This window comes from Chanodichthys erythropterus, chromosome 21 (genome assembly GCF_024489055.1).
Source record: "Chanodichthys erythropterus isolate Z2021 chromosome 21, ASM2448905v1, whole genome shotgun sequence".
In the NCBI taxonomy this organism is placed as follows: domain Eukaryota; kingdom Metazoa; phylum Chordata; class Actinopteri; order Cypriniformes; family Xenocyprididae; genus Chanodichthys; species Chanodichthys erythropterus.
Genome location: NC_090241.1, coordinates 1,850,001 through 1,868,703, shown reverse-complemented (window position 1 = coordinate 1,868,703; position 18,703 = coordinate 1,850,001). Strand labels below are relative to the sequence as shown.

Here is an 18,703-nt window from a genome sequence, read left to right as displayed (position 1 = left end):
CTTTGAGTACACTGTCATATTTAGGCTACAGTAAATAGTTTGTTTATTATGTTTAAAATTAAACTTAGGTGTAGGTGAAGCTCTGATTTAGGCTTATATTTTTGTTTTCAGAGGTTCTTCACAGGTGACAGTGTTCACTCATGATGATCACACTCACCACACAGGAGGCTTCATACTGCTTCCCCAACTTCGGCCGCAAAAACGCGCTGAAACAGACACATATTTCATTTAGTTACATATCTGTAGCCTAATAAAACTGCATAAAATAACAGTCATGATCGAGCAGGACAATCAATGTCTAACATGATTTGAACTGAATCATGACGAACTCTGGGTAAGGCACTGACAGCGGCATTGCTCCATGATGAAGGTTAAATATTCGATTGAATATTTACCAAATTTTGGTTCATTATGAGACACGCAAGGTGCGGCGGTGTATGAAAAGATGACGCACGAGACACCAGCGCAACAGAAATCCATTCACAGACCGGGATGAGAGATGCATACGAATGAGAAGAGCTCTGCGGGATCCACATACAGGAGAAACACACTAAAACACCTGTTATGCCACGACGAAATCACTGACCTGGTCTGTCTCCATAGGAAGGTTTGGATCGGAAACGGGATCCCCCGGCAGTTTTCCTGGTCACTGTCATCCAAGCTCTTTCTTTTCACCATTTTTTGACCTGCTGGATTCAAGGGTGCAGACGTTCTGCTCACAGATGGATTTGATTCACGGCATATCACCGTGATATTGTACCTCGGATCGTAAAATGGCTGCAGGTGTTGACTCGTGTCGACACCACCCCGCGGAGCAGCGCCGAAACACCGAATCCACTTGTCAATTAAGGGACGCTGACCACCGGTTTGAAGAGACGGCTTGAAATACGTAATCAATGAGATGGAGCGATCGACCCCCTCTGGGTCTTAAAAGCGCGAGATTCGCGAGGGTAACAATTAATACTGCATATTATGTGTACAGTTACATATTATTTACCAAATGGCAATTCCGCCAAAAGAAACATTGCTGGATCTTTCCTGGGATTTCAACTTGGATTTTTTAAACTACATATAATTAATTTTCTAAATAGCCCACATCATTAGGCACATATCAAACCACAAAGAAATCATTTTTTCCGAAGTACTTCACTGATTCTTGAGATAAGGGATTTATTAAGAATAGGCTACATTATTTTTAAACTGATGTATTTGTAGAAAAAGGTCTCAGCTAATGAACCTAATTTGCATCAGATGCATTTAAAAGCATGATATTTTAATCTGATCATCCAACAACAGTGTAAAGTCTTCAATTATGTAAAAATGGTATTCAGTAAAGGAGCTAAGTGAAAAAAATATTTTTAAATTTTTTTCTTGGGTTAGGGTTATGAACAATTCAGTTCCTAAATTCCTTAATTTTCTACCTTCCTTTTTAATATTAAACATACATAACCAATGTTCTTAGGTAAATTAGACATGATATCATGTAGTTCTGTCGCTGTTTTAACATTTTAACACAATAAATTAAAAAAACAATAAGACATTTCTTTCAAAATAAAAAAAATAAAAAAAACTTCACCTGACAGTGTTAAATATTGACAAACAATGACGGTGTTGAAAAAAATATAGACGGTTTTGGCAAATACTGACGGTTTTGACAAATACTGACGGTTTTGACAAAAAATGACAGTGTTGACAAATATTGATGGTGTTGACAAATACTGACAAGTTGATAAATACTGACGGTTTTGACAAATACTGACGGTTTTGGCAAATATTGACGTTTTGGCAAATACTGACGGTGTTGACAAATACTGACGTGTTGATAAATACTGACGGTTTTGGCAAATATTGACGGTTTTGGCAAATACTGACGGTTTTGGCAAATATTGACGATTTTGGCAAATACTGACGGTGTTGACAAATACTGACGTGTTGATAAATACTGACGGTTTTGGCAAATATTGACGGTTTTGGCAAATATTGACGGTTTTGGCAAATACTGACGGTTTTGACAAACAATGACGGAGTTGACAAATACTGACGGTTTTGACAAACAATGACAGAGTTGACAAATACTGATGGTTTTGACAAATACTGACGAGTTGACAAATACTGACGGTTTTGACAAATACTGACGGTTTTGGCGAATACTGACGGTTTTGACAAACAATGACGGTGTTGACAAATACTGACGGTTTTGGCAAATACTCACCGTTTTGACAAACAATGACGGAGTTGACAAATATTGATGGTGTTGACAAATACTGACAGTTTTGGCAAATATTGACGGTTTTGGCAAATATTGACGGTTTTGGCAAATACTGACGGTTTTGACAAATACTGACAGTTTTGACAAATACTGACAGAGTTGACAAATACTGATGGTTTTGGCAAACAATGATGGAGATGACAAATACTGGCGGTTTTGACAAACAATGACAGAGTTGACAAATATTGACGGTTTTGGCAAATACTGACGGTTTTGACAAACAATGACGGTTTTGACAAATACTGACGGTTTTGGCAAATACTGACGGTTTTGACAAACAATGACGGTGTTGACAAATACTGACGGTTTTGACAAATACTGACGGTTTTGACAAATACTGACGGTTTTGGCAAATATTGACGGTTTTGGCAAATACTGACGGTGTTGACAAATACTGACGAGTTGATAAATACTGACGTGTTGACAAATACTGACAGTTTTGGCAAATATTGACGGTTTTGGCAAATACTGACGGTTTTGACAAATACTGACAGTTTTGACAAATACTGACAGAGTTGACAAATACTGATGGTTTTGGCAAACAATGATGGAGATGACAAATACTGACGGTTTTGACAAATACTGACAGAGTTGACAAATACTGGCGGTTTTGACAAACAATGATGGAGTTGACAAATACTGGCGGTTTTGACAAACAATGACGCAGTTGACAAATATTGACGGTTTTGGCAAATACTGACAGTTTTGGCAAATATTGACGGTTTTGGCAAATACTGACGGTTTTGACAAACAATGACGGTGTTGACAAATACTGACGGTTTTGACAAACAATGACGGAGTTGACAAATACTGACAGTTTTGGCAAATACTGACAGAGTTGACAAATACTGATGGTTTTGGCAAACAATGATGGAGATGACAAATACTGACGGTTTTGACAAATACTGGCGGTTTTGACAAACAATGATGGAGTTGACAAATACTGGCGGTTTTGACAAACAATGACGCAGTTGACAAATATTGACGGTTTTGGCAAATACTGACAGTTTTGGCAAATATTGACGGTTTTGGCAAATACTGACGGTTTTGACAAATACTGACAGTTTTGACAAATACTGACAGAGTTGACAAATACTGACGGTTTTGACAAACAATGATGGAGTTGACAAATACTGGCGGTTTTGACAAACAATGACGCAGTTGACAAATATTGACGGTTTTGGCAAATACTGACAGTTTTGACAAACAATGACGGTGTTGACAAATACTGACGGTTTTGACAAACAATGACGGAGTTGACAAATACTGACAGTTTTGGCAAATATTGACGGTTTTGGCAAATATTGACATTTTGGCAAATACTGACGGTTTTGACAAATACTGACAGTTTTGACAAATACTGATGGTTTTGACAAACAATGACGGAGTTGACAAATACTGACGGTTTTGGCAAATACTGACAGTTTTGACAAATACTGACGAGTTGACAAATACTGACGGTTTTGACAAATACTGACGAGTTGACAAATACTGACGGTTTTGGCAAATACTGACAGTTTTGACAAATACTGACGAGTTGACAAATACTGAAGGTTTTGACAAACAATGACGGAGTTGACAAATACTGACGGTTTTGACAAACAATGACGGTGTTGATAAATACTGACGGTTTTGAAAAATACTGACGGTTTTGGCAAATATTGACGGTTTTGACAAAAATGACAGTGTTGACAAATATTGATGGTGTTGACAAATCCTGACGAGTTGATAAATACTGACGATTTTGACAAATACTGACGGTTTTGGCAAATATTGACGGTTTTGACAAATACTGACGGTTTTGACAAATACTGACGGTTTTGACAAATACTGACGTTTTGGCAAATATTGATGGTTTTGGCAAATACTGACGGAGTTGACAAATACTGACGGTTTTGACAAATACTGACGGTTTTGACAAATACTGACGAGTTGACAAATACTGACGGTTTTGACAAATACTGACGGTTTTGACAAATACTGACGGTTTTGGCAAATACTGACGGTTTTGGCAAATACTGACGGTTTTGACAAATACTGACGGTTTTGACAAATACTGACGGTTTTGACAAATACTGACAGAGTTGACAAATACTGATGGTTTTGGCAAACAATGATGGAGATGACAAATACTGACGGTTTTGACAAACAATGATGGAGTTGACAAATACTGGCGGTTTTGACAAACAATGACGGTGTTGACAAATACTGACGGTTTTGACAAACAATGACGGAGTTGACAAATACTGACGGTTTTGGCAAATACTGACGGTTTTGACAAACAATGACGGTGTTGACAAATACTGACGGTGTTGACAAATACTGACGGTTTTGACAAACAATGACGGAGTTGGCAAATACTGACGGTTTTGACAAATACTGACGAGTTGACAAATACTGACGGTTTTGACAAACAATGACAGTGTTGACAAATACTGACGAGTTGACAAATACTGATGGAGTTGAAGGTCCAGCTGGGGCCAAATATACAGTTTATGTAAACAGAATCATGAAACCACATCAGAAGAAATCCCCATATGCAAAAAAAAAAAAAAAAGCATTTTAAATCACATTATATAGACTTTTTGAGAGCACTTGTCAACCATCAGACATAAAACCTGATGGAGTTGACATCTGACGGAGCTGACAAAACTGAATATTTTTCCACCTTAACCACGTGTTCTACAGTGGAGCAATATAGTTTTCTTTCTCAGTTGTAGCTGCCTTAATAAACAAATAAAAATGACAGGATTTATCTTACAAATATTTACAGAAACTATTACACCAGCATGATGGAGTTGACGTTAAAGCTGTGACCGCAGAGACTTCAACATTGTTTGTATAAAATATAAAAAATGTGTCCTACTGTGAGATCCACAATGAGCAGGAAATAGTAAGTGCTCCACAGAGTTAAAGATGACCATGACACCGCCTGATTTATTCAGAATTATGGAGTTGACGCAAACTAACTTTGATAGCCATTTTTATGGAAAATATAATTCAAGACTTAATTTTTGTATTGTTTGATATATTACAAATTTCTACCTTTCAATTTAAATGTTTATTTTTGAATTTGTTGCATTTTTAAACACTTTGGCAATTTTATAGTATGACCTCATGCTGAGGACAGGCTAAATTACATGTGTTTCCAAGTATAGAGCATGTATTTAAAATAATGCAAAATTATTTAAAAATAAAAACAATGAATGTCCTGAGTATCCAGATTTCCTTTAGATAACATTTTATGTATTTTTATTTTTATTAATTAATTTATTTTTAATATAGAGGGATTTTGTGTGACGGATGTTTTGTCCCTTATCTCAAGAATCAGTGACCTTTTACTATCTTCACTTTTATTCTCAACCCCGTAACAGTAATAGTAGTCTTATTAATTCTGATTTTCAATCTGAATTTGAAGTAATTCTACCTAAATTTATAGTCTATTGCTATAACGAAACCTTCAAATAAATATACAAGTCTATATGATTCCTACAATTATATAGCGTAATTTAGATGCATCTCTTTGACTGCAATTGTTTTGTCTGCCATTGTTCAACAATATTGCCAAAATGCATAAATTTGCACATAACATTTGATCTAGTATTTTACATGAATGCACATCTTTACAATAAACAATTCAAACCCTTTTTAGCATATATAATAAGCACAATATAGAGTTTAGTAGTTTCCAAAAACACTTTATTATTATTGTTCTCTATAACCAGACACATTATCACATCATTTACCTTTTAATGAAGTGGAATGAATATGTACTAAATCCATTAAACGGTAGCAGCAAGTCAATTAAGTTTAAGGAATTGAACAATTTATTTTTTTTAAACTTCTGGATATGTCTTAATGCATTTAAACAAATGAAGGAAACAAAAATCATATCAAATGATTTTTTTTTGTGAAAACAATACCAATGTTTATTAAACAAATCTCTATTTTAAAATATAGGGTGTTTGAGTTTGCAAATCACAACACAATTCTACAAATTCTAGTGAAGTTCTAAAAAACTGAACTGATAAATTATTTATGGGAGTGTGGGATTAATAAACTCTAGTCATTCAGGGCACTACTGGACTCCTCAAACAATCAATTCCTTGAATTATTACTCTTTATACTAATGAAAAACAAAAACACACACATTTGTAGATCAGCCGTCCTCCCTGAGCAATCTCACAGACATAAATACACAATCTCTGAGCCACATTCACATACTAGGGACTGTAAATTATAGGGATGTGTGTGAGCAGGACACCACAGGCAAAGAACCTTCAGAGATTCAGCAAAACTAAAATAAAAGATGTCCAAAAAAACTTTGGCGGTGTTTTCATGATCAGACCAACATGGTCTCGTGTGTTGTCTGATGCCTGTGAGATCTGAACGCAGCGATGGTTTGGCCTTCATGTACGTCTCGTCTTTGGCCTCTTCGACTGGCGCTTGGCTTCATCCACAGGGATTCCATCCCCGCTTGACTGAGCGAGTCCTCGAACACCCTGGATCTGGTTGACCAGCTGCAGGAGGAGTGGGATCACCTTGGAAAGACACAATATCATTATCAACTGAAGAACTGTCGCTATCGTGAGTGACAAGAATCTATGAGTAGCTCAACTATCCTGAAAGAAAAAGCAACAGGTACCCGCTCATGATTATAGGCGGCGAGCAACAGCAGTAACGTCAGAGGAAGGGCGATGAAAGATCCCTGGGAAACATCTTGATCTGGTACTTTCCTCTGTGAAAATAAAAAAAAAAATTGCATACACATTAGGTAACACTATACTATAAAGAATGCTGGGTTAAAAACAACCCAAGTTGGGTTGAAAATGGACAAACCCAGCGAATGGGTTAAATGTTTGTCCAACATGCTGGGCAGTTTTATTTAACCCAACTATTGTGTAAAAATGACTATATGACTGGCTTAAAATTAAATATTGGACACATAATTACTAGAGGCAACAATAATAATCAAAAGGTGAACATTTATTAATAAGCAATTTAATAAATGTTTATTGTTTAATTATTATTCATTAAACTTATAAATAAATGTTAATTTCCAACATATTTTGGATTCATTTTAAGCAATCAATACAGTCATTTTTAAACAATAGTTGAGTTTAACATTTAACCCAACTGCTGGGTTAAAACAATGCAATCGCTGGGTTTGTCCATTATCAACCCAACTTGGGTTGTTTTTAACCCAGCATTTGTTTAAGAGAGTATCTTGATATATAGCTGACTTATTAAGTAAATTAGGAAATATCATAACTATATAACAATAATGCTAAAAGTTTAGCTTATTATAAGATTATATATATATATATATATATATATATATATATTTTTTTTTTTTTTCTTCATAATTTTAATATTGGTACCTAAGATTATCACAAGAAAAAATTATTATAAGATTACACACACACACACACACACACACACACACATATATATATATATATATATGTGTGTGTGTGTTTTTCTTCACATTTTATATTATATATATATATATAATTTCATAATTTTAATATTGGTACCTAATATTGGTATAGGTTATTATAAGAATATTATATATATAAGAGAGAGAGAGAGAGAGAATATCACCACAATTTGGAAAATATTGAGACATAATTTTCGAGATATATCGCCCTGCACTAATACAAATTAAATGTAAGATCTTAACCTAATTTATAAGAAATGTCAACATCTTGGACAGCTTTTTGAATGCAGAATTAAGATTCTTTCCACACCAAATGCAGGGGCTGCACAATTCTGGTTAAACTGAAAATCATGACTTTTTTGTTTCAAACAGAGATCAGGATTCTCCCACAATTCTGAACAGACAACTAAACAAAATAACATTTAATTTACTAGAGGCTCTGACAAAATGTTAATTGCTGAAGTCTATTTAAAATGTTTAATTAATCTAAAAAAACGTTCTGAATGAATGATTCAGTGACTCGCTCATTCCTGGATGAATCAGCATTTTTGAATGAATCTCTTGAATGAATGATTCAATGACAAATAAATTTTTTAACAGTCCCTTGTCGACACCTGTTGGTGTAACGATGTAATCGTCATCAATACAATCATTATTTGAAGCACCAAATTACTTTCAGGAGGTGATTTATTTGCTCTATTTTGATCGTTAAAATAGACATCAGTGTTTATATCCAAAATATAAACTTTTATCCAGTACTTCTGTGATAATATCAATAGCTGTACACAAAAGTAATGATATTGTGTGGTTTGTGAAGCGGTTTCATACCTAAACTATACATGACAACGGTTCTCTCGGGCTCAGCGGCAGATTTGAATGATTTTGTCAAAGGTTTAATAGACACAGGAGAATCGTTGTCATTAGGAATGAGATCTCGTAGGTGTTTGAATCGAGATTGTGATTTTTTAACGATTAATTGTGCAGCTCTACCAAACAAACTAATCACAATCTATTCACACAAATCTAATTATTCAGCATGTTTTCAATTATGTGTGAAAAGGTTCTTACCTTAGGGTTAAAGGTTAGTGTTACATGTTTGTGGTAACCAGATGACGTGAAAGAGACCTGTGGGAGTTTGATGTCATACTGGGATTGAGAAAGTGACGTGCCCAGCATCAACACATAGCTCTGCATGAGGACAATAAAATGAAATTAATTCATTATTAATTAATAATTTTGAAATAAATGAATATTGTGAATCTGGAAAGTAATGATCTACCTCTCCGTCACGTGGCAGGGGGGCAAAGTGGAAGAACAGGGACTGGCCAAGAGACACAGTCTGGAAGGGATTGTCAAGATTGTCACTCTTGTAGAGCTTCACCTATAGAGAGAGAGAGGAGCAACAATGACTTCAAGATTTCATCAAATATGAAAAAAGGAGAATTAAGGTTTCTGTACCTACCCAGAGTGTGGGCAGATGATCGGGGGAAGTGATGACGTTGCCGCTCAGATCAAACTGATTGATCTGTCTAAAGGCGATTATGTTTATTCCTTCAATATCAGTGTTGCCCACCTAAAACAGTCAAAAAACAAATACATGAATGGAAACTTCGTATCCACCTTTTACCTGACGGGCCTACTGTGTTTTAAATTATAGGAGGCACTTCCGGTTTGGGGAAATTTCACTCAAAAAGACTGAAGGGAATCATTTCAAATTATAAGGTTGTGCTACAAATAATCCTTGACTGAATGAGCTGTAAATATTCCTTCATGTTTTATTTTCAGATGTCAGGAGGATAACATAACACTTGGTATTTTAATGTGACGTGGTATAACAAGAATATCTAAATCATTAGCCCAATCAAATTTATAATCAATCAATCATTATGACCAGTGCTTCCCACACATAGACTTTACTTGGGCGGGCCGCCCATGAAAAGCGCAGATTTATGTCAAGCGATTGCTAATGAACTCAAGTTGATGAATTATTACAATGTCTACTTCATGGCCTTCATATAAAATGTTTTAGACGATTGTAAGAATCTGAAGGATTAATCTGCAATAGTACAGACATTTCAAAATAAGAGTCCCGGTGTATTTCGGGCTTGTTTATAATTAAAAGTCAAACGTTAAGTTTTTTCTTTTTCTTTTGGGAATTACTGGTATTTTGGTTACACTATAAATCGTATTAGTAAATTATTGTGGTCTACCCCACAGGAAGAAAAGACTAAGAACATTATTTGACACATATATTATTCATTCTATAAATTTTACTAGTAAAATCTGTGTCCCATTCACTGAGAGAAACACTATATGACAGCAAGGAGACCATAGGAAAAGGAGAACCATTTAAATGCTTTATTTTTTCATAATTTACAATGCATAATAATGCATAATATTAGTATGTAATTAAATATAATATGCTATGTAATTAAAATTTATTTCAATAAAAAAAAAAAATACTGTTAAAAATCACACATTATTTGTTTGTCACATGTAGTAGACCATTTTTGTGCCATGGGTAATAGGAGGATTTTTTGCCCAGCTACCACCGCAAGTATATTTCAAACCTGTGGGAAGCACTGATGACTCCCATTTCCCATTTATAATGTCAGAACTGTGAGATATAAACTTGCAATTTTGACTTTTTTCTCACAATTGAGAGTTTATAAAGTCAGAATTGCAAGTTTATATCATATATAAACTATCATGTATATTGGACTTTATAACACACAATTGCGAGAGAAAAAAAGTCAGAATTGTGAGATAAAAAGTCACAATTACCTTTTTTATTTTTTATTCAGTAGTGGAAGATTCCATAGTTCCCTGATAGTTTACAGTTTAACATAAGTTACACCCATAATTTGTGCAATGTGCAATCATGGGGCATATGAAAAAGCTGGATAAAATGTGTAAGAAAGGTCAATAAATTCAGACGCTCACCTCAATGGTTTTGTGTGGCGGCAATGCTCTCTCTATGTGATCATTTCCTTCTCCTCGCAGCTGAATGTTGTAGTTACAGCCAGGCTGAAAATTAACAATAAAAAGGAAAGCTTAGCTTAAAACATACATTCTTGTTGAAGAATCGTTTGCCTGAAGAGTTTACGCTAGTTAGGTCTCACCAGCAATCCTCGGAGTCTAAAGCGCCCCTCTTCGTCAGTAACCGTGTCCTCGCTGTACATGCCGCACTCTCCCTGCCCCACCGCCTCCACGGCAACACCCTGCTCCGCATCGCCACCTATTGACTGCACTGTTCCGTAGCAGCTAAGATACAAGTCAAAATATAGAAATGGAATGAGCATGTTTCGAAAAGTTTAATGTACGCATTTTTTTTGTTGTTGTTGCTAGAAATTAATAGTTTTATTCAACAGGGATTTGTTAAACTGATCAAAAGTGAGATTAAAGGCGTAATCAGAAATGTTTTTTGAGCAGTAAATCAGCATATCAGAATGATTTCTGAAGCATCATGTGACACTGAAGACTGGAGTAATGATGCTGAAAATTCAGCTTTGATCACAGGAATAAATTACATTTTAAAATCTATTCAAAGACAAAAATTGTTCTTGTAATTATGAACATTTTCACAGTATTACTGTTTTTTTTTTTTTTAAATCAAATATATGCAGCTTTGGTGCATTAAGAGATTTCTTTCAAAAACATAATAAAAATTGAACAGTACTCTACTTATAAATATATACCAGCCAACTTTTGTACCGAACATGTTTACAGTAACACTTGAGTGCTGCTGACCTGTATGCTGTTTTGAAGCCGGTGATGGGAATATGGAGGACCTGTCCTTCCTCTACTGTGATCATTTGTGACGAGGGCTCAAAGCGAAACTCCTTCATCATGGGCTTGAAATAGTACTGGCCAGGACTCTGAGATGGAGGGAGGAGGGATTAAGAAAATACAGGCATTTTAATTTAATAATGTTTTTTGTGGAACTCAATTTTTTTGTTTTTGTTTTGAAAATTCTCTTTTTTTGTACATACATTAAAAGTCACTCAGTCAATGTTGTTTTTAACCTCATTGACCTTCGTTGTATGGAAAAAACTGTTACAACATAAAAAAATGTTACAACTTTCCTCCACAGAAGAAAGTGATACAGATTTGGAACGACACAAGGGAAAGTTAGGGCTGCTCGATTACGGCCAAAATCATATTTTTGGTCAATAGTGAAATCATGATTATTATTACTGATTTCTTACTAATGTAAGAAAAAGGTCCTCAAAATAATTAGACAAGTACAAGACAAGTAAACAATCAGCAATACTGTAAGAACAAAGAAACTAATTATTACAAACAAAATCAACAAATAAATACAACGGAAATGAAAATACAAATTAAAATTTAGCTGCGAGAAAAATATTACGTTTCCTTTAACAAGCCTGTAACCATCTTGATCATATCATAGATAGAAAAGACCATTTACAGTATATACATGCAATTTACCAGAGGAAATATATGTTTTTTAAAGCTTTTCAAGGTTGAGCCAAAAACCTAGGACTAGTTCGCCAAAGTTGGTTTTAGAAATTATCTCCAAAATTTAATGAATGAGTCGATGGACAGTGGCGGTCCTAGAGGCAAAGTTGCTCAGAATGAGGAGTTCGACCATGTGGTATGAATATAGTGGGCATGTGCAAAAAAAATCATGTGATATACAATCCTTTACATGCATGAAAAACGTAAAGGTGCCCCCCTGATTTCTTTCATATTTCTCACAGGCCTCTAGGGCCGTGAGTCAAAACAGACCCAAGGCGTTTCTCAATGTCAAGGAAGGATCCTCGGAAGCCAGAATTTCGAGGATGCTACGTCATCGACATCCGTCAAAGGACTGTTCCAATGTCGAGGATCCTCGGAATTTCAAACAAGGACTGAGTCCTTCGTTCGAAAAATATCCCATACACAGGAAAGGATGCATATGTGTATCCTTCGCGCTCTTCGCGCTCTCAAATCACCCACAATCCTATGCGTGCAGCTTTGCAATCTTGTTCAAAAATGTTTTTAAAACATGTTGGACATTAGCGGGCAATATGCTTTCAAATGTAAGTATATTTACGTTACCAAACATTTGTTATAACAGTAGTAAATATGTCAGATAAATAAAGTTTAATGTTTAAATGCCAGTACAAATTACTACAGTATTGATATTATAAATTATACATATACAAATTACGTTATTGATGGCTAACTGAACCAGACCATTGTTAGCTTGTTTGCCATCACCGGCATCCTTTATAAATAACTAGTTAAGTTGTCTAAAGTAATTTAACGTTAATATTATACCATTTATACCATTCACAGCGTTATTCATAGCTTTCTCGTATTTTTTAACGGGGACCAAGGAACAAACGGAGGCGTTCATACGTCTCCGTGTAGAAAACAAGCAGCTGTTTACCGGGGGGTAATGACGCAATGACGTGCACTTGCTAGTCTGTTCCATTTACGTGTTCTCTGAATGCTAAAGAGGAGCCTCTCCTAGACTCTGAAGGAAGTGACTTGGAAGGACCAGTCCTGCCAAGGAAGTATCCTTGACATTGAGAAACGCCTCCAGTGAGTTTCGTTCCGATCAGCCTCCGTTAATCTTGTCTGATAGCTGCTCAATATTCATTGGCCAATGGCGGCCATGTTTTTTGAGAAATGTCAATGTCCTCATAGACAGTCATGGCACCTTGGAAAAAGACACTGCATGCCCATTTTCAAGTCGATCGGACTAACGGTTAAGTAATTATAGGCATTTTCATGTTTTTTTCCTGTTATAGCGCCACCAAGTGGCCAGTTGCCACGTCCTTTTTCACGTGACCACAGAATGAGCTCTTACATAAGTGTGCCAATTTTGGTGAAAATATCTCACTCTGTTCACGAGTTATAGCCATTTTAGTAAAAGTGGCTCCACCCACTTTGAAGGTTTTGGTGGCCCTTAGTTGAAATTTCAACTTTTCTGAGGCAATCTGAGGCATCCATTTTGTCTGTCTTGATTCCAACGATATTGAGCCTACACCTAACGGTTTAGGAGTTATTATGAAGATTATCTTGTTTTCATAATTGTTCAGAAGCCAAAAATCGAAATTGAAAATTAATTAAATCGCACAGCCCTAGGGAGAATAAACAATGACAGAAATTTTGGTTGAAATAAAACATCCCTTTAAAACTGTACACCTTTTCTGTATAAATCTATACTCCAATGTGATTAACACATTAAAAAGATGACTATAGTCACAGTACCAGGTTGTTGAAGGTGAGGAGGCCAGTGTCCTGAGTGAGTAAGTTCGAGCGGAAGCTGGCTCCACTGAGAGACAGCAGAACCCCCGAGAGAGGAACACCATCCTCTGCCTTTATCTGAAGGGCAAGAAAACAAATCTTCAACAAAATGAACCATTTGTTTCCTAGAAATGAAAATACATGATGAAATGTGATCAACTCAGCTTATGAGAAGACATCAATATGACACTGACCTCAAAAGTGACGCCAGCCAAGGCAAACGCTTTGAAGTCTCCTGTCTTTCCCTCCACTGGAGTCAGGACAAAGCCCTCTTTACTGGCACTGATGTCATACAAAGAGTCACTATGTAGGGGTCCAACACTGGGGAAAAGGGAAATTTTTATTGATTAGAACGCTAGAGTGCACTTTATGTTTTCAGCCACAATAACTGCACTTTATTTCTAAACATGCAATTCACTTTCTAAACCATTCTATTAAGCTAAAATGCATTATTAAATACATGGATAAGAGAGCCATTAAATAAATAAATGAATGCAGCAGGGCTCGACACTAACGCTTATCCAGGACAAGTGGATTTTCTGAATGGGCAAGCAAAAGAGAATTTTACTTGCCCGACCCGTAGTAACTAAAAAATAACAACAAAAAGCGAGAATGAATCTGATTTTAATACATTTAGTGTAAATGGTGATCGATAGTGGATAATAATATATAATTGTAGGCCTATAATGTACTGATGGTAACAAGGTTGCGCTGTTCAGGTTCGCGCAGCCTCTCTTTACTGAATGATTCAGTAATCAGTTGAGTCAATGATTCAATGACCCATTCATAAACAACTGCCTCATTCTTGAGTGAATCAGCCGTTTGAATGAATCGTTTGAATTAATGACTCAATGACATTAAGACATTCAGTTGTTGCCACCTACTGGTGGTTTAGTTTCATGTCTTATTTGTATTTTTAAAAAATATTTTAAAACAACCTCATAAAATTATTTAATGCAGTTGTAATTTCAGTGTAAATTATTTAATTTGATTGGTAACAGCTCTATAGTGTCTTATTCTAATTGAATTTCTTGATAAAATTTAAGAATTTAAAATGAAAGATGTAGCATAAATTTATTAAGATTAAGTGCCCTTTATAAAGGTAAAAAATAGCACAATTATGCAGATTTAAATATGCCAAAGTTAATTGAACACTGATGAGAATATTGCTTCAGAATAAGTTATATTGACACCACAAAAAAAATGGACAAGCATTTTTACTCGGACAAGTGAATGACGGATTCACATGACAGGTCTTATTGTCGAGCCCTGTGCAGTATGTTTGTGAATAAGTATGATACCTGTAGGTTCCGGTTTCATCTGTGAGAACTGTAATGAGAGGGTTTGTAGCTCCACTCTCCTTAATGGAGATTTCCACACCCTCCAGCGTAGGCGACACCTGCCCCGTGAGGAACAGCCCTGCCCTGCCTGCAATCTCCACCATCTGACCTGGACAATTCTCTGTCAGAACATGTCAGATTTAGAGGTTCAAACTGTAACACGGTTTTTCGAGGGACGTTAGTGAGGCATTTCAATATGGGATGCAAACCATGGGTTTAAATGATCGGCAATTTGTTTTGCATTTGTTGTAAAAGGGCTTGGACACAATATGCATCTATTAGCATAATATAAATGTAAAAGAGGTTTCAGAAGTGTGTATTGCACTCTAACCTCCAGTGATCGTAGCCTCTACTTCAGGAGGGTAAAACAGAAATTCTTTGGATAAAGGTGTGACTGTGATCTTCTCCCCAGCCCTGAAATAACCACACAGTCAAGATATAAAATTAAGACCATCAAATTCATGACTGAAATTCATTCTTTGCACATACACTACCAGTCAAAAGTTTGGAAATATTACTGTTTTTAATATTTTTGAAAGAAGTCCCTTATGCTCATCAAGCCTGCAGTTATTTGATCAAAAATACTGAAATCATTACTCCAGTCTTCAGTGTCACATGATCCTTCAGAAATCATTCTGATAGGATGATTTATTATCAGTGTTGGAAACAGCTGTGCTGCTTAATATTATTTTATAACCTGTTTTTAAATTTTTTTTCAGGATTCATTGATGAATAAAAAGTTTAAAAAGTATCAGCATTTATTTAAAATAGAAATATTTTGTAACAACGTACACTACCTTTTAAAAGTTTGGGGTCAGTCTTTTTTTTTTCTTTCTTTTTTCTTGAAAGAAATTAATACTTTTATCCAGCACGGATGTGTTAAATTGACAAAAAGTGATAGTAAAGATTTATATTGTTAGAAAAGATTTATATTTTGAATAAATGCTGTTCTTTTTAACCTTTTATTCATCAATGAATCCTGAAAAAAGTCTCACAGGTTTAAAAAAAATACTGTTTTCAACATTGTTAATAACCCGAGTATTAAATCATTGATCATTATATAAGAATGATTTCTAAAGGATCATGTGACACTGAAGACTGGAGTAATGATGCTGAAAATTCAGCTTTGATCACAGAAATAAATTATATTTTAAAGTATATTAAAATTTTAAACTGTAATAATATTTCACAATATTTTTTTTTTTTCTGTATTTATTAAGAAATAAATGCAGCCTTAATGAGCATAAGAGACTTCATTCAAAAACCTTAAAAATTGTAATGTTTCCAAACATTTGACCGGTACTGTATGATTTAACAATATGTTTTCCTAAAGCCCAAAGTATACTCTGCACACTGTCCATGTGACGTAATTTGCGTAATCAGGAGGGTCAACGAACGCTGTCCAATTTTACAATTGAAATCCACTAGAAGCCAAATGCATCTTTCCATGCCCACAGCCAAAAGGAGTATACTTTGAAAGGCTCTGAACGCAGAAAATGAAGGGCTTTAATACAGACAAGAGAGGCAAATGCAAGCAAACATTCCCCAAAGATCTTACCGTGCCCAATAGGAGAATTCATAGTGGAATGGCTCATGGAGTTCATCTGGTTTCTCTTCCACAGGAAGGCTCTTCTCCTCTCCTCTTTCTTCCCTCTCCTTCCTACGGGCGGCTATTTCCAGAAGCTGCTGCTCTCTTCGCTCTTCCTCGCTTGAGCGCAGCGGCCCCAGAACTAAAGCAGGCTCACTCTCAATGGAAGACCTGCCAAAATGAAACAAAACCACCCGTGATTTAACCTTTAACCTGTCAGAGAGCAGATTTATACTTTTAGAAACACATTATAACAACGTTGCGCCTCACTCACTTGATGGTGACTGTGACGTCCAGCATCTTATCAGTGGTGATGAGTCCTGTCATGTGGTGTCGGACAGCAGTCAGGGTTAGGATGCTCGGGGCAGACCTAAGGAACAGGATGATAAAAAAAAGTGTGGATTAGAATTTCTTAAATAATGTTACACAAGTAGCACTGAATCAAAGGGTAAAAAGCTGCGGCAACTACTCTGATTTTAACAAAAATCTTGGCACCGGCAGTCACGTACGTGTTGTAGGTGTAGTAATCCTGTTCAAACTGGTGACAGGAACGTGGAGTCACTTTATAAACACCTTAGATTGAAAAGAAATATGTTAAGTACTTTAACTTCTATGAACTTAAAGGATTAGTTCACTTCAGAATTAAAATTTCCTGATAATTTACTCACCTCCATGTCATCCAAGATGTTCATGTCTTTCTTTCTTCAGTGGAAAAGAAATGAAGGTTTTTGATGAAAACATTCCAGGATTTTTCTCCATATAGTGGACTTCAATGGGCACCAAACGGTTGAAGGTCCAAATGTCAGTTTCAGTGCAGCTTCAAAGAGCTCTACATGATCCCAGACGAGGAATAAGAGTCTGATCTAGAGAAACCATCACTCATTTTCTAAAAGAAAATAAAAATTATATACTTTTTAACCACAAATGCTCGTCTTGCACTGCTCTGCGATGCTCCACGCATTACGTAATCATGTTGGAAAGGTCATGTGTGAAGTAGGAGGAAGAACTGATCCAGTGTCTTCAAAGCGAACGTGCAAATATTAAGCCAAAAAAAAAAAGGTAAAACAACAATGTTGGGCGATTTTGAAGTTGGCGGAGAAAATGACCCTACGGCGGTACTTCCGCCTACGTCACTTGTGACCTTTCCAACATAATTACATCATGCGTGATGCATCACAAAGCAGTGCAAGATGAGAATTTGTGGTTAAAAAGTATATAATTTGTATTTTTTTTAGAAAATGGGCGATGGTTTCTCTAGATCAGACTCTTATTCCTCGTCTGGGATCATGTAGAGCTCTTTGAAGCTGCACTGAAACTGACATTTGGACCTTCAACCCGTTGAACCCCAGTGAAGTCCACTATATGGAGAAAAATCCTGGAATGTTTTCCTCAAAAACCTTCATTTCTTTTTGACTGAAGAAAGAAAGACATGAACATCTTGGATGACATGGAGGAGAGAAAATTATCAGGAAATTTTCATTCTGAAGTGACCTTTTAACCAAAAGAACTGAAGGACAGACTGAGCTCACCTGGTTTGGACAGACAGAAGCGATTAACTCCTTTGGATAGATTGTAAATGCCAACGTTCTCTGGTGAGCTGCCATCTTGGAAGAATTCCTAAAATTATGGGCAAATAAAGCATCATAATCATCATTACCATTTTAGACTAGTAACAGCTTATTCTGGCAACTCAGTCACCATTAAATATTGTATATTTTCAGGCCTCACCAAAGTAATGGCATGGGACAGTGAGCAGCGCAGCAAGTATCCAGTTTGCCTGAACTCCACTCCTTCTACATATGAGT

General features: G+C 35.9%; 2 protein-coding genes across 2 annotated transcripts in view; both read right to left on the bottom strand.

Annotated features, from left to right (window-relative positions):
- Window positions 1-694, bottom strand: part of LOC137011066 (protein unc-80 homolog) — a 67,057-nt gene extending 66,363 nt beyond the window's left edge. The window contains exons 1-2 of the mRNA XM_067373638.1: window positions 587-694; window positions 158-206 (exon numbers count right to left, since the gene is read on the bottom strand). Coding sequence (XP_067229739.1) covers window positions 158-206; window positions 587-678 — 141 coding nt within the window. The 5' untranslated portion in view covers window positions 679-694. The remainder of the gene's footprint in view (window positions 1-157; window positions 207-586) is intronic.
- A 5,265-nt stretch (window positions 695-5,959) lies between these two features.
- nomo (nodal modulator) overlaps window positions 5,960-18,703 on the bottom strand; it is a 30,078-nt gene continuing 17,334 nt past the window's right edge. Inside the window, exons 15-31 of the mRNA XM_067373168.1 lie at window positions 18,627-18,703; window positions 18,428-18,515; window positions 17,408-17,471; window positions 17,173-17,268; window positions 16,869-17,069; window positions 15,642-15,724; window positions 15,272-15,431; window positions 14,165-14,291; window positions 13,935-14,048; window positions 11,460-11,587; window positions 10,832-10,973; window positions 10,653-10,736; window positions 9,172-9,282; window positions 8,989-9,090; window positions 8,778-8,897; window positions 6,915-7,007; window positions 5,960-6,810 (exon numbers count right to left, since the gene is read on the bottom strand). The exon at window positions 18,627-18,703 is cut by the window's right edge and continues 60 nt beyond it. Of these exons, the coding sequence (XP_067229269.1) occupies window positions 6,679-6,810; window positions 6,915-7,007; window positions 8,778-8,897; window positions 8,989-9,090; window positions 9,172-9,282; window positions 10,653-10,736; window positions 10,832-10,973; window positions 11,460-11,587; window positions 13,935-14,048; window positions 14,165-14,291; window positions 15,272-15,431; window positions 15,642-15,724; window positions 16,869-17,069; window positions 17,173-17,268; window positions 17,408-17,471; window positions 18,428-18,515; window positions 18,627-18,703 (1,922 nt within the window). The 3' untranslated portion in view covers window positions 5,960-6,678. The remainder of the gene's footprint in view (window positions 6,811-6,914; window positions 7,008-8,777; window positions 8,898-8,988; window positions 9,091-9,171; window positions 9,283-10,652; window positions 10,737-10,831; window positions 10,974-11,459; window positions 11,588-13,934; window positions 14,049-14,164; window positions 14,292-15,271; window positions 15,432-15,641; window positions 15,725-16,868; window positions 17,070-17,172; window positions 17,269-17,407; window positions 17,472-18,427; window positions 18,516-18,626) is intronic.